The sequence below is a fragment of the Gopherus flavomarginatus genome, chromosome 25 (genome assembly GCF_025201925.1).
Source record: "Gopherus flavomarginatus isolate rGopFla2 chromosome 25, rGopFla2.mat.asm, whole genome shotgun sequence".
Taxonomy (NCBI): domain Eukaryota; kingdom Metazoa; phylum Chordata; order Testudines; family Testudinidae; genus Gopherus; species Gopherus flavomarginatus.
The window spans coordinates 9,490,311-9,503,844 of NC_066641.1; the positions used below are offsets into that span (position 1 = coordinate 9,490,311).

Genomic DNA, 13,534 nt, shown 5'->3' on the forward strand with positions numbered 1-13,534 from the left:
ACCCAGTAAATCCCAGGAAGGCCACAATCATAGATACATTTAAACGTCTTTCTTCCTCGTTGATCGAGAAGAGTAAATGCAGCAGTAATCTTGTATTCCGATTACGTGTATTTCTGCCAACAAAAAGACTTGAATGTAACGTGTTCTCAAAAATTCCTCACTCCATGAGCTCCTATGCCCTAACAGTAATAAGACCCTTCCCCCCCCACTTCATCAATGTTTTTGTGTTGGATCATTGTACTGTACTTGCAAGTGGTTGTATTTGCTTATTCCAAAACTTTGCATATGGTGGTGTAAAACTTATATACTGCTTTACAAATGACCCCTAATCAGGAGAGTAGTCATATTGACTTATTCATTAATGTATGAGGATTTCAAGATTAAGCCTATATGTAAAAGGCTAACAAAATCTTTACTCTTGGGGAGGATATTGTCTTAAATATCAAGTGCAATAATTCCACAGACATGTAATGCTTTCTTTACAATCTTCCTCCTACCACCAGCCAAAAAGTAACAGATCTTGTTATGCTCCGATAGACTAGGCAATACCAGGAATAATGCTCACAATTATTAAATGTTTACTGGACTGGGCCCCAGTTTTGCTTTAGTTCTGAATGTCTTATGTTTTTTATTTTATTATCTTCTTTGTTTAGTTTCTAGAATTTTATTCTTCAACGTAATTTTAAAAGGGACAGTGGGGGAGAATTAATTTTTTGTTTTTTTATTTAAAAATATCCACAACTTTTATAATCTCTCTGTACTTGTGTGCTCTGGCTTTTTTTTTTTTTTTTTTTTTTTTTTTTTTTTTTTACTATCTGGTAGTTTTGTCTCTTGTGTGAATAGGATTGAAAGTGACTTGAGGATGTAAGCCTGACAAATAGTAGTGTTTTTTGGAGTTATTGTAATTTTTTAAATTTTGTCTTTCACTGTACAATTTGCATGATCTTAAGTAAAATGATATATAAAGCAAAAGGGAAAATGCCTTTTACAATGCATAAAAGACAACAAATATTTCCATGATGTGTGTTTAAAATTTTTTTTATGGGAACTTAAAAAAAAAAAAGTACAAATGTTTCCTCTAATTGTTCTGTATGTGAAAAATTTAAAGGGAAACAAACAAACAAACAAAATTTATAGTTAAAACATCGTCATTGCTGGGTGATCTCAAGTTACTCCTCTCCAGTTAGTCTGGCTGAAGGGGAAAGTGCCACACTACAAAATGGCTCGGGTGAGCAGCACTGTGTAGGAAGGCCATTCCTCCAGTTTTAAACCAGACAGTCCTCTTTTGGGGTGGCTTGTCCCCCGGCTGGTACTGAGACAAAACCAGACTTGTTTTTTGTCCAGTATCAGGTGAGGGACACCATTTTGAAGAATGTGCCATTCCACCTCCACCTGTGTGAGTGGAGCAGCACGTTCTTCAAAATGGCGTCCTCTGTGCAGCATGAGCTTGTACACACCAGGTGTGGGAGGTCATGCTGGCGGGGGCGGGCCCACACCATTCCCAGAAGTATCAGAGTGTCCATTATTCTGGGGATGTGTGAGTGGCCACCCTAGCATAGAGCAATTGTGTTAACAGCTGACCGTCTATACACCTGATGGGCCAGCTAACTTGAGCTAAAAGCACCCCTACTTGGAGTTCAGAGGGTTTGTGTGTGAACAGAACTTGAGTTAATTGTTCAGTGAACACAAACCCTATAATGAACTCACTTCTCTGTTAAGACTTGATTCTGCAAACACATAGGCAAGTGAGTAACTTACTTACTCAAAAAATACTACAGAAGTAATGGGGAGTAGCTTGTGAGTGAAATGGCTCTTCCCTGCGTACGTGTTCTTGCAGGATGGGGCCCTTCATGATGGGCAGCATTCCAAGTCTAGCTGGACTTTCCCATCACACTGTGCTGTTTGTATAAGTGCCATTTCCTTTCTTGGGTCAATGTAAATAAGCCACGGTGGTATTGCTAATGTCGGGCTAGGTCCTGGAATAGGTTTTATGGGGCTGGATTTCCTCCTTTTTGAGTCCTGTTGGTGCCCAGTTTCAGGATCAGTTTACCCCTCACATGATAATTGTCTCTCTATCAAAATACATAGACTTAATTATAAAACTTTTTTTTATGATGATGTGAAAAATCCATTTCTCCTTAAATTCAGGATTCTCATCTCATTCCCCCTCCTTCCCCCCTCCCCCCCCCCCCGATAAGCTGATGAGCTTGAAGCACAAGAAGTGGAGCAGAGGGTGCTTCCGTCTTAAATGTGCTTATTTAGAAGTGATTGTTATAGATGATTTAGGTATGTGTGTTTTTGTTTTTGTTTTTATTTTATTTTATTTTTTTTAGTCCACCAGTGTTCATAGCATGGCTTGTTTAAATGGTGGGCCCAAACATTCAAACCCAGGTGTCTAAATTTAGGCACCCAAAGAGAAGTTTGGTTTGACTTTCTTTTCCCCACCTCCCCCTCAAATGCTGAACAACTGCACTTTGGGGCTTCAGTATTTTCATGATAGGCAGATAGCAAGTTATTAAATACACATCTGTGCAATGAATACCACAGCTCTGTATGGACCTGACTTAGTACGCTCCTTTTAGGGAAGTCTGCACTGGGGGGGGGGAGTTGCAGGACCAATGTCCAGTGCAGTTAAAACATATCAGAGGGGTTAGTCTGTATCTGTGTTTGTAATTAAAACATAGTTATCTACGTATTTCTCTACTAGCTATTATCTGAACAGTGACAAAACCATGGGGCTCGGGGGAAATGCTTGTGTGAGAAATTGGAAAGGAATAGCATGGCCGCTGGAGGAAACTGATTTTTATGACAATTCTGTTATCTGAATAGTACAAAAGCACCTTTTTGTAAGCTGAACCCTGATGAACAGCAACCAAAGTGCAGGGCCATAGACTCTCCCAGCCAATTCACACCCCAACTCATCCTAAATGGTAGACCAACCCACAGAGCAAAGTGCAGAACAAAACCCATTTGCTGTCTCCAAAGAGTGAGCAAAGTCCACAAAGAACAGCTCAGCGCTGAGGAGCTGCCAATAGCCATGAAAACCCTGAAATGTGGAACGGCAGCTGGTATGTCTAGCACACTATTCCTCTGTTTTAGGATGAGAGAACAGATGTGGCTGCTTGACTTTTCCAGTTCCTTCTAGAGACTATGCAGATAACCCAGGTTGCACTACTCAAACCATATGAAGACCCTAACTGCAAGACATTATTGCCCAATATCCTTTGTTCAACTTGCAAGTTATGTGAACAGAGGAGAATGGGTAGGACAGTTCTAATAGTTGAAGGGTTTTTCTCCCCAGGATGTTCATGCTGTTCCCAGGCTGTAAATCTAATGCAATACATTGAAGATGGCTTTGAAACCTGTAAAACTACCAAGGCTGTATATCTTTTTTTCATTTTTTTAAATTTTTTGACACTATCGTATGTCTGCTGAAACTTGCAAAAATTTTGAGAAATAGCAAGATGGTCCAGGTCCTCTCTCTGCTTGAGAATCGATGTTTCTTTGTCGAGTTGGATAGTCAGAAAAGTTGATGATGTACTCAATAGAATGGCCTGCCCCCACATTCAGTGCTCTCACCTTTGCTGCTTATTGTATACACCAAATGACCAACCAGAACTCCCTGATGTGTGAAGATTCATTTGTGCAGAAGATGTTTGCATTGCTACCTGCCAAGAAAGATTGGGACATTGAGTGCATTTTAACTGGTGCCTTGAGTACACAATGAAAATACTATTGCACATAGTTTCTGAATGCCTCCCTAGTAAGACAAAAGTGTGAAGGGCCAGATTAACCCACCACTGGGCCATAGGCAAACACACACTTAAGGGTTGCAGTGCAAACTGTGACAAACTCATTATACCAAACACACGTCTTATATTTCACCTTAGAGGATATTTATCCATAAAGATATCTACAGACAGCTCATAACTTGTTAAGGCTTGGAGCCATTGTGAAATGTACATACGGGTAATATTTCAGGAACAATGTGTTTGGAGTAACAATTAGTCATTACGGATAATATGTCTTGGTGATGGCCTATTAGGCAGGAGGCAGTTGTCACCCTGCCATCCTCATCTGGTGATGCAACGCGAGGCTCAGTTGTTTAGGCTTGTTTAATACCAAGAGTTTCAATGGAAAGCCACCAGAGACAGCTGCAAACAATCAAAACCTCTTGAAGGTAAAAAATGAATATTAGGGCAAACTCCATTTGATTATATCTATAAATAGGAACAAGACTATTTCAGTATAACAGAGAGGGAGGACAGCCTCTGCATCCATTCACTGAGGAAAGCAGGGATGTTCTCATGGAAAAACTGGATCCTGGTTCTTGTGAAGCCATCCAGTTCTGCAACTGAACTTGGGGTGGGGGGAACCCTACTTTATTAAATAGGAAAGGTAACTATTAATAAAGTGTAGACCCAGATTCACTTCTTATGCTTTTTGTTTTGTGTTGTAACTATTTGTTTCCACCAACCTTTCTTGTTTCTACTTAAATCTTTTATTCTTTCTTAAATAAAACTGGTTTGTTAGAAGTGCTCACAAGTGCTGTGTAGTTTTTCAGTAGCTGTGGTTTAAAGGAAAACTAGTTAATTGGGGCACACTGCTTCCATGGAGGCAGAGGATCCAGGATTTCTGTGAGTAGCTTGTGTTAGGGGCTGGATATCACAGGGAAATGCTTCAAAGGGACTAGAAGGTCAGAGTACACACCTTGTTAACCTGCAAGGTGAGGACAGGGCTGGCATAGCCCAGAGGAAAGTGCTTGAGTGGGTGAAAGGCTGGTGGTGGTAGGGAGTTGCAGCCGCTATGTTCCTTGAGGCAATTTAGCCCGGCAATTTTTCATGAGTTTCCCTGAAGACGATCTTATGCACCAAGCAGCCTCTGCTGACAGAAACTTCAGTAAGGAGGGGAAAAAATGCTGAAAATCATGACGGGTGTGTGTATAGTTATTACTTTTTTCCAAAAGCTACCTGTTGCACCAGATCTACCCACAAAACAGGGCAATAGGGAGGCATGTGCATTCTGGTTGCTTTGTGGCATTCTGTGTGTGCGTCTGAGCAACTGTCCTATAATTGGTGTAAGCAGCCTCCCAGCATGGATAGTCAGACTTTCCTAAGTATAATCAAGGCATGAGGCATTTTTATTTTCTTCATCTTCAGAAGAAGCAGCAAAGAATCCTGTGGCCCCTTATAGACTAAGAGACGTTTTGGAGCATGAGCTTTCGTGGGTGAATACCCACTTCGTCAGATGCACGTAGTGGAAATTTCCAGGGGCAGGTATATGTATGCAGGCAAGCTAGAGATAATGAGGTTATTTCAATCGGGGAGGATGAGGCCCTGTTCTAGCAGTTGAGGTGTGAAAACCAAGGGAGGAGAAACTGGTTTTGTAGTTTGCAAGCCATTCACAGTCTTTGTTTAATCCTGAGCTGATGGTGTCAAATTTGCAGATGAACTGAAGCTCAGCAGTTTCTCTTTGAAGTCTGGTCCTGAAGTTTTTTTGCTGCAGGATGGCCACCTTAAGGTCTGCTATAGTGTGGCCAGGGAGGTTGAAGTGTTCTCCTACAGGTTTTTGTATATTGTCATTCCTAATATCTGACTTGTGTCCGTTTATCCTTTTCCTAATCAGATGGTGGAAGGGAGGAAAAACCCAAGCTGAAATGCAGAGTTTAGAAATGCAGGCACAGAACTAAATGCTGCCTCATTGCTTACTGAAAGTCTTCCTTTCACCTGTTTAATGCAGTATGAAATACTTCCTTATCCTGATCTCGTGTACAATCGTTGTGTTTTTGGCCTCCATGCGCTGGCAGAGGCCAGCTGAAAATCAGATCAAGGGAGAGATTTCAGAGGCTCGGTCTGACCTGAAACTTCTATCACCAGAAAAATACAAGTCCTTGTTTATCTACAATGGAATTTGGTAAGTTCCCTTGCTGATGTGAACAGCTTCAATTGCTCTTTGTAGCTAGATTTTTTGCAAATACTGCCAAAGGAAAAGGTTTGCTAATATTTGTTTGGATTGTTAAATTTGCTCCAGCTGTTAATGCCCATATTGCAGAAAGTTAATTTCAGGTTTGGGATTATGAGGATTTGCACTAGTTGCCTATTTCTTCTGATCCAGGGATACAAATCACAGGATCTTTGAGACTAACTGAAGCATCTGGGTTGTTAGACGCTTGTTATAAATTGGTTACGAACAAGCTACAGACCAAAATTATTTGCAAAAATTAATTCTGCAAATAAAGTTGACTGACAGACTTGAGAAAATTTGCAAATTTTGTTCACGGGGCTGGGGAGGAGGGATACAAGGAACAATTTAACTGAGGCCTGGTCTACACCACGCGTTTAAACCAAATTTAGCAGCCGTCCACACAACGAGGCCCTGTATATTGATATAAAGGGCTCTTTAAACCGGTTTCTGTACTCCTCCCCGACGAGAGGAGTAGCGCTGAAATCGGTATTGCCATGTCAGATTAGGGTTAGTGTGGCCACAAATCGACGGTATTGGCCTCTGGGCGGTATCCCACAGTGCACCATTGCTTTCCAGAGTGGTCACAATCTGAACTTGGATGCACTGCCCAGGTATACAGGAAAAGCCCCGCGAACTTTTGAATTTCATTTCCTGTTTGCCTTGCGTGGAGCTCTGATCAGCATGGGTGGCGATGCAGTCCCAAATCCAAAAAGAGCTCCAGCATGGACCGTACGGGAGATACTGGATCTGATCACTGTATGGGGAGACAAATCTGTTCTATCAGAGCTCCGTTACAGAAGATGAAATGACAAAGCATTTGAAAAAATCTCCAGGCTATGATACAGAGTTCACAGCACAGTGCTGTGTGACAAGCATAACGGAAAGCCAAAGAATCAAATGGACGCTCATGGAGGGAGGGAAGGGGGACTGAGGACTCGAGCTATCCTACAGTTTCTGCAGTCTCCGAAAAGCATTTGCATTCTTGGCTGAGCTCCCAATGGCTGAAGGGTCAAAAACATTGTCACCAGTAGTTCAGAGAATGTCGTCAATTTACCCCCACTCCTCCCTCAAAGAAAAGGGAAAAAATCATTTCTTGCCACTTTTCAATGTCACCGTATGTCTACTGGATGCTGCTGGTAAATGAGGTGCTGCAGCGCTAAACAACAGCATCCTCTCCCCTCCCTTCCCCGGTGGCAGACGGTACAGTACAGTACAAAATGACTGAGCCATCCTCGTCATCATCCTGTGAGTGCTCCTGGCTGGCCTCTGTAAAAATGGGAATGACTCCCTGTCATTCCTGGCAGATGGTACAAAATGCTGGGTAACCGTCCTCATAGCAGCTGGAGCCTGAGCTCCATCAGCCGCCACCCCCTCCCACCCTTTGGTGTCTAAAGAAAAGATTCTGTACTCCCTGGACTATCATAGCAGCTGGAGGCTACCTCTTTCTCACTTTGACTTTTTAGTGAGATAGTGTTTCTTATTCCTGCATTCTTTATTACTTCATCACACAAATGGGGGGACACTGCCACGGAAGCCCAGGAGGGGTGTGGGAGGAGGGAAGCAACGGGTGGGCTTGTTGCAGGGGCACCTCCTAGGATGGCATGGAGCTCATCATTTCTGCGGGATCTCTGGGGCTCTGACCCGGAGCGGCTGTGCTCTCTAGTAGACTTGCCCCATATTCTAGGCAAGACTGACTCCAGTTTTAGACAAAACATAAAGAAGGGAATGACCCAGGGAGTCATTCCCATTTTTGTCCATGCGCCCCCGGCCAACCTCAGTGAGGCCAGCCAGGAGCACCCATGACAGCAGCAGATGGTACAAAATGCTTGATAACCGTCTTCACCAATTGCAAATGGTACAAAATGATTGAAAACCGTCATCTCATCGCCAAATTACAATGGCAGACAGTGCAATAGGGATGGTAACCATCTCTGCTACCTTGCAAAGGCAAATGAATGCTGCTGTGTAGCACTGCAGTACCTCCTCTGTCAGCAGCATCCAGTACACGTACAGGGACAGTGACAAAAGGCAAAACAGGCTCCATGGTTGCCATGCTATGGCATCTGCCAGGGCAATCCAGGGAAAAAGGGTGCGAAATGATTGTCTGCCGTTGTTTTCATGGAGGAAGGATTGAGTGACATTTACCCAGAATCACCCACAACACTTTTTGCACCATCATGCATTGGGATCTCAACCCAGAATTCCAATGGGTGGGGGAGACTGTGGGAACTATGGGATAGCTACGGGATAGCTACCCACAGTGCAACGCTCCAGAAATCGACGTTAGCGTCGGTACATGGACGCACACTGCCGAATTATTGTGCTTTGTGTGGCCGCGTGCACTCAACTTTGTACAATCTGTTTTACAAAACCGATTTATGTAAAATCGGAATAATCCTGTAGTATACCCTGAATCAATTATTCCTTTGGTTCTATCTAGTCAATCACAGCAATTAGAACTGTAATGGGAGGAAAAACCTTAAAAAGTGCTTAAATCCCATTGACTTTCAATGGGACTTAAGCCACTCAGGGTACATCTACACGGCAAAAAAACAAACAAATCCCAGATCCAGCAGGAGCAAGTCTCACAGCCCAGGTCTACAGATTCAGGCTGGCCCTCTGGGGCTAACAATAGCTGTAGAGACACTTCCACTGGGCTCTGAACTCAAGTGAGGGTGGGTCTCAGAGCCCAAGCTCCAGCCTGAGCAGGCATGTCTACATTGTTGTTTTTAGCCCTGTAGCGTTAGCCCAAATCTGCCAACCTGGGCTCTGGGATTTGTGGCCACAGGTAGAGTGACCAGATGTCCCTATTTTATAGGGACAGTCCTGATATTTGGGGCTTTTTCTTATATAGGCGCCTATTTTCTCCCCCCCCACACACACTCACTCTGTCTCAATTTTTCACACTTGCTGTCTGGTCACCCTAGCCACAGGTCGTCTTTTGCAGTGCAGATGTACCTTTTAGAAGCTTTTGTAGCTTTGATGCCTAAATGTTATGGTGGTTCAGAAGAGTGTCTCTTTTGAACAGAAAGGAAGTATGCTATAAACCGTTAGGAGAGGAGAATAATGATGTATCAGAGTTTTTTTTGCTGGCTCAGTAACTGAAGAAGCAGTGCCTAAGTGCTGCTTTCCCCATGGTCATTGTTCATGATAATTAGGTGTCTACCAAATTAACAGCTGTGAAAATTGCATCACAGACTGTGAAATCTGGTCTCCAGCCGCCCAGCTCTGAAAACAGAGCGGAGAGCAGCGGTTACTGGCTGGGCATCTAGCTCTGAAGGCAGCGCTGTTGCCAGCAGCAGCGCAGAAGTAAGGGTCACAGTATTGCTACCCCTCCACCATCACCAATAGGCTACCCCCCTTTTGGTTTTGAGAAACCCAATTTGAGAAACACAGCAGAAAATCCCACATTTTTGTTGGTGAGTCATGGCATAAATAGCAAACTTCATGCAGGGCTGGCTCCAGACACCAGCGAACGAAGCAGGTGCTTGGGGCGGCACGTCCGGGTCTTCAGCGGCAATTCGGCAGCGGGTCCCTCAGTCCCTCTCGGAGCGAAGAACCCGCCACCAAATTGCCTCCGAGAAATGAAGTAGCACGCTTGAGCTGCCACCTAAATGCCACCGAGCGTGGCTTTTTTTTTTTCCTTCGCTGCTTGCAAATTTGCTAACACATCCATGAAGTTTGCTATTTATGCCATGATCAATCTGCAAAAAATGTGGGATTTCTCCACGATTTTAAGTAGATCCTTCATGATTGATGCAATAATAGCTAGGTAGAAATGGGATTCAAATTAATTTTTCTTTCCTCTGCCCTGTTGTTGTCTTGCAAAATAGCAGCTGCTCTCTCTCTCCACCACGTGGCTCAGCTGCATCTTTGTTTTCACACAGCACCTAATGGGCCCAAGAGAAATGAAGAATAAACGATAACAGGAGACAAATTGATCCCTCCTGTTCACTTTGGTCTTTCCTGTTCTCTGCCTGTGACGCACACTAGTTTAGCTTTCTGAGGGCTATGATACTTTGGTCTAATTCTGGTTGTTGAGGTGGGGGTGGCTGAGTGGTGTTTAGTGCCTTGTAAATAGGGCTGGCATGCATGCATACATACATAGGTCAGGGTAGATGATCTTATGATCCTGTTTGGCCTTAAACTCTCACTTCATTCCTGAAAATGAGCCTTAAGTGCTGGCCTTTTATTTTACAAGCAATTTGAAAACAGAGCTACAGCTTCCTCCCAGAAATCTATTCGTCGGGGCAGCTCTATGTATTTTTCCGCCCCAAGCATGGCAGTCAGGTGGCTTTCTGTAGCATGCCTGCGGGAGGCCCACTGGTCCCGTGCCTTCAGCATACCCACCACTGAATTGCTGCCGAAGCTGTGGGACCAGCAGACCTCCCGCAGGCATGCCACCGAAGGCCGCCTGACTGCTGCCCTCACGGCGACTAGCAGGAGGCTGCCCCAGGCACACGCTTGGTGCGCTGGTGCATGGAGCCGCCCCTGTACAGGGGTTCTCAAACTTCATTGCACTGTGACCTCCTTCTGACAACAAAAATTACTTCACGACTCCAGGAGGCGAGGACTGAAGTCTGAGCCCACCCGAGCCACCCTGTCCCAGGCAGGGGGGTGGGTGTAACCTGAGCCCCACCACCCAGGGCTGAAGGCAGGGCCATCCTTAGTCATATGCAGCATATTTAGCTGCATAGGGCACCCAAAAATGTGGGGCACCATTCCCCTCACTGGCCGTGACTGGAATCCTCTCTCTTCTCCAGCCCCTCCTCCACGCCCCCAACCCCACACCCTCCCTCACTCGCTTCTCAGCTGGCTCTGCTTCCCTGGCCCCAGGGAGCCCAGAGTGGTGTGGACGGTCACTGGCGGTGTGGCGGCCTGGCCCACTGCTGCCTGGAGCAGAGTCCCTGCCTGCCTGCATCGCTTGGTCTCTGATTGGGGGCCCCGGCCAGGACAGGAGGAGCCAAACTACCACATGAGTTAGCAGGGGGAGCCGGGCTGAATGGCAGGATGGGGGGGGACTTAAAGTGATAGGGAAGTGAGAGAGACAGTGAGCGCACTAACACACACACACACACACAATCTCTCACACGCACATACACTCTGCCTCTCACGAGTCACAGTCCCCCAATACAGATTCTCACACACACAGTTTCATATGCCCCAACACACACTGTCAGACAGTCACACAGTCCCCCCAACACACACTCACACACACACACACACACACACACACACACTGTCTCACACACACTGGCTGTCTCTCATTACACATGTGCGCACACACACACACACTTGTGGTGGTGGTGGTGGTGTTGTTACTGCTTGGTGCTTCCTGTTAAAATGCTCCCGGTTAGCCAGGAGTGGCAAGGAGCTGCAGGAGGGCTGTGGGCTCTGGCAAGATGCAGCCCCCATGTGACAGCTCAAAACCCACCTTGAGCCACCGCCTTGTTTGCTCTTACGGCTAGTAAAAAGTGGTAGGGCTTGGGGGATTGGTGGCTGGAAATGTGGAGTCCTTCACTTCAAGGTCTCTGGACTGAATCCATGCCAGGCTGGTATCAAGTGAAAATACTTTCCATGTGAATTCTCTTCAATGGCCTCAGTGAGATGAGACAGTACGTCTGAAGCCGGTTCTCAGGAACTCTCTTTATATGTCTGAAGACAACCTCACTGCTACAACTGGCATTAGTTGGCGTAAGAATTGAGTGAGCCATTGAGAAGACTGTCATTCCTATTGACCCTTCCAGTCAGGGCTGAGGCAGGGTGGGTTGAAGAAGCCACCCTACTGCTGTTTGACCTCTACCTGCTTTTGGAAGGTCTCACCTTCCAGCACTTTATATGCTAAGGTCCAGATTTTCCAAAAAGATCAATGTCCAACATGCCGAACTCTGCACTGAGTGCTCTGGAAAGTCTGACCACTTCCTCAGGGACCTAGGTGGGTGCTGAGATCTCTTGAAAAAATTTGGCCTCAGTAGAGAGACACCGAAGAAACCTCACGTGTACTTTATCAGGTAGAAGTGTGCAATGGACAGCAGCTCCAATTTCTCTCCTGCCTGGGCTGGGATGGGCCTACTAGTGTACTCACAAGCCAAGCTCTGCCCACCTGCCAAGCTCCCCCTAGGTGAGATGCCAAAACAAGGCTAAAAGCCTGCTCGGAGCACATCATATGCACCTTGTTTTCCTGTCTTGCCTGCCCTACTTTCCAGTGACAGAGGTACTGATGCTGACACTAAACTTGCAATTAATAGGCTTCTATTTTCAGTTGTGCTGACCCTGTAGGGGCAATTCTCTCAGAACTATTCTCTCGGGCTGCCTGCAGATGCAGGAGACCATGCCACATGACTCTGTGCTTCTCCACCATTAGCAGTTTATCTTTGTAATGCTGACACTTTTTTTTTTTTTTTTCTTCTTTTAAAACAAAAGCTCCAACTCCGGAGCACAGGATGGCCCCATCCAATAAAAGTACCAATTTGCTGAATAACCGTGTACCCTCCCAGTTCAATTCCTGCCTTCTTACTCTCTCAGCGATTGTGCTGCAAAGCACTGACTGTGCCCCATAAAAGTTAAGCAAACAATCAGCAATACACTCAGCAGAAGTGCCAGGTAATTGCATTACCCAAGTACAGCAAGAGGGGTGCCAACCCTATAAAATGTCTGAGCGCAACCGTCAACTATTTGTACCAAGCTGCACTGCACAGCAGAGGCTGAGAAAGTGGTACAGAGACTGAAGCCTTTCTGCGTGTGTGTGTTTTCCCATCCCCCCTGGCTTCTGTGCTGAGTATCAGCAAAAAGAACACACCTACAAAGGTAGAGGGGAGACACACACAAGGGAAGTGTAAATTTAGGAAGGAGAGAGGGACCATATGAAGGACAGAGTGAAATGAGTTGGCTTGCAAAGCAGGCAGCAGAGCAGGAACGGGAGACAGTCCATAAACAGCAAGAGACAAGAAGCAGACTGAGGGCTTGTCTACATCACAAAGTTGCAGCGCTGGTGAGGGGGTTACAGCGCTGCAACTTAGGAGGTGTACACATCTGCAGGGCATCACCAGCGCTGCAACTCCCTGTTTGCAGCGCTGGCCGTACTCCCGTTTTGTCTCGGGTGTAGAGGATCCAGCGCTGGTGATCCAGCGCTGGTAATCAAGTGTAGACACTTACCAGCGCTTTTCTTGACCTCCGTGGAATAAGCAGGTATCCCAGTATACCTGAGGAAGCCTCTCTGGTAATCAAGCAGGTCTCCTTCCCTGCGGTTTGCTCCGGTGTTCTCCGAATCCTCCCCCAAGCGGGTCTCCTTCCCTGCGGTTTGCAGGGGGGTTCGGGGAACGCGAGAGCAAACCGCGGGGAAGCAGGTCTCCTTCCCCGGTTTGCTCTCGCGTTCCCCGAACCCCTGTGCAAGCAGGTCTCCTTCCCCGGTTTGCTCTCGCGTTCCCCGAACCCCCTGCAAACCGCGGGGAAGGAGACCTGCTTGCTCGGGGGTTCGGGGAACGCGAGAGCAAACCGGGGAAGGAGACCTGCTTCCCCGCGGTTTGCTCTCGCGTTCCCCGAACCCCAGAGCAAGCAGGTCTCCTTCCCC

The 13,534-nt window shown here is 46.0% G+C and overlaps 2 protein-coding genes and 1 long non-coding RNA gene across 22 annotated transcripts in view; 2 read left to right on the plus strand and 1 right to left on the minus strand.

Annotated features, from left to right (window-relative positions):
• LOC127040693 (beta-1,4 N-acetylgalactosaminyltransferase 2-like) overlaps positions 1-13,534 on the plus strand; it is a 136,153-nt gene that overhangs the window by 61,220 nt on the left and 61,399 nt on the right. The window lies entirely within an intron of this gene.
• The window catches only part of LOC127040701 (uncharacterized), an 86,563-nt gene that overhangs the window by 11,539 nt on the left and 61,490 nt on the right, over positions 1-13,534 (minus strand). The gene's annotated exons all lie outside the window — the stretch shown is intronic.
• Positions 1-13,534, plus strand: part of LOC127040692 (beta-1,4 N-acetylgalactosaminyltransferase 2-like) — a 76,057-nt gene that overhangs the window by 1,578 nt on the left and 60,945 nt on the right. For 7 of the 10 annotated variants that reach the window (XM_050935186.1, XM_050935193.1, XM_050935192.1 and 4 more), the window contains exon 2: positions 5,740-5,913. The exons of 2 other annotated variants lie outside the window; for them this stretch is intronic. In XM_050935186.1, coding sequence (XP_050791143.1) covers positions 5,740-5,913 — 174 coding nt within the window. Of the gene's footprint in view, positions 1-4,272; positions 4,399-5,739; positions 5,914-13,534 lie in introns of those variants that run through there. One more of the 10 variants, XM_050935195.1, reaches the window with a different exon arrangement.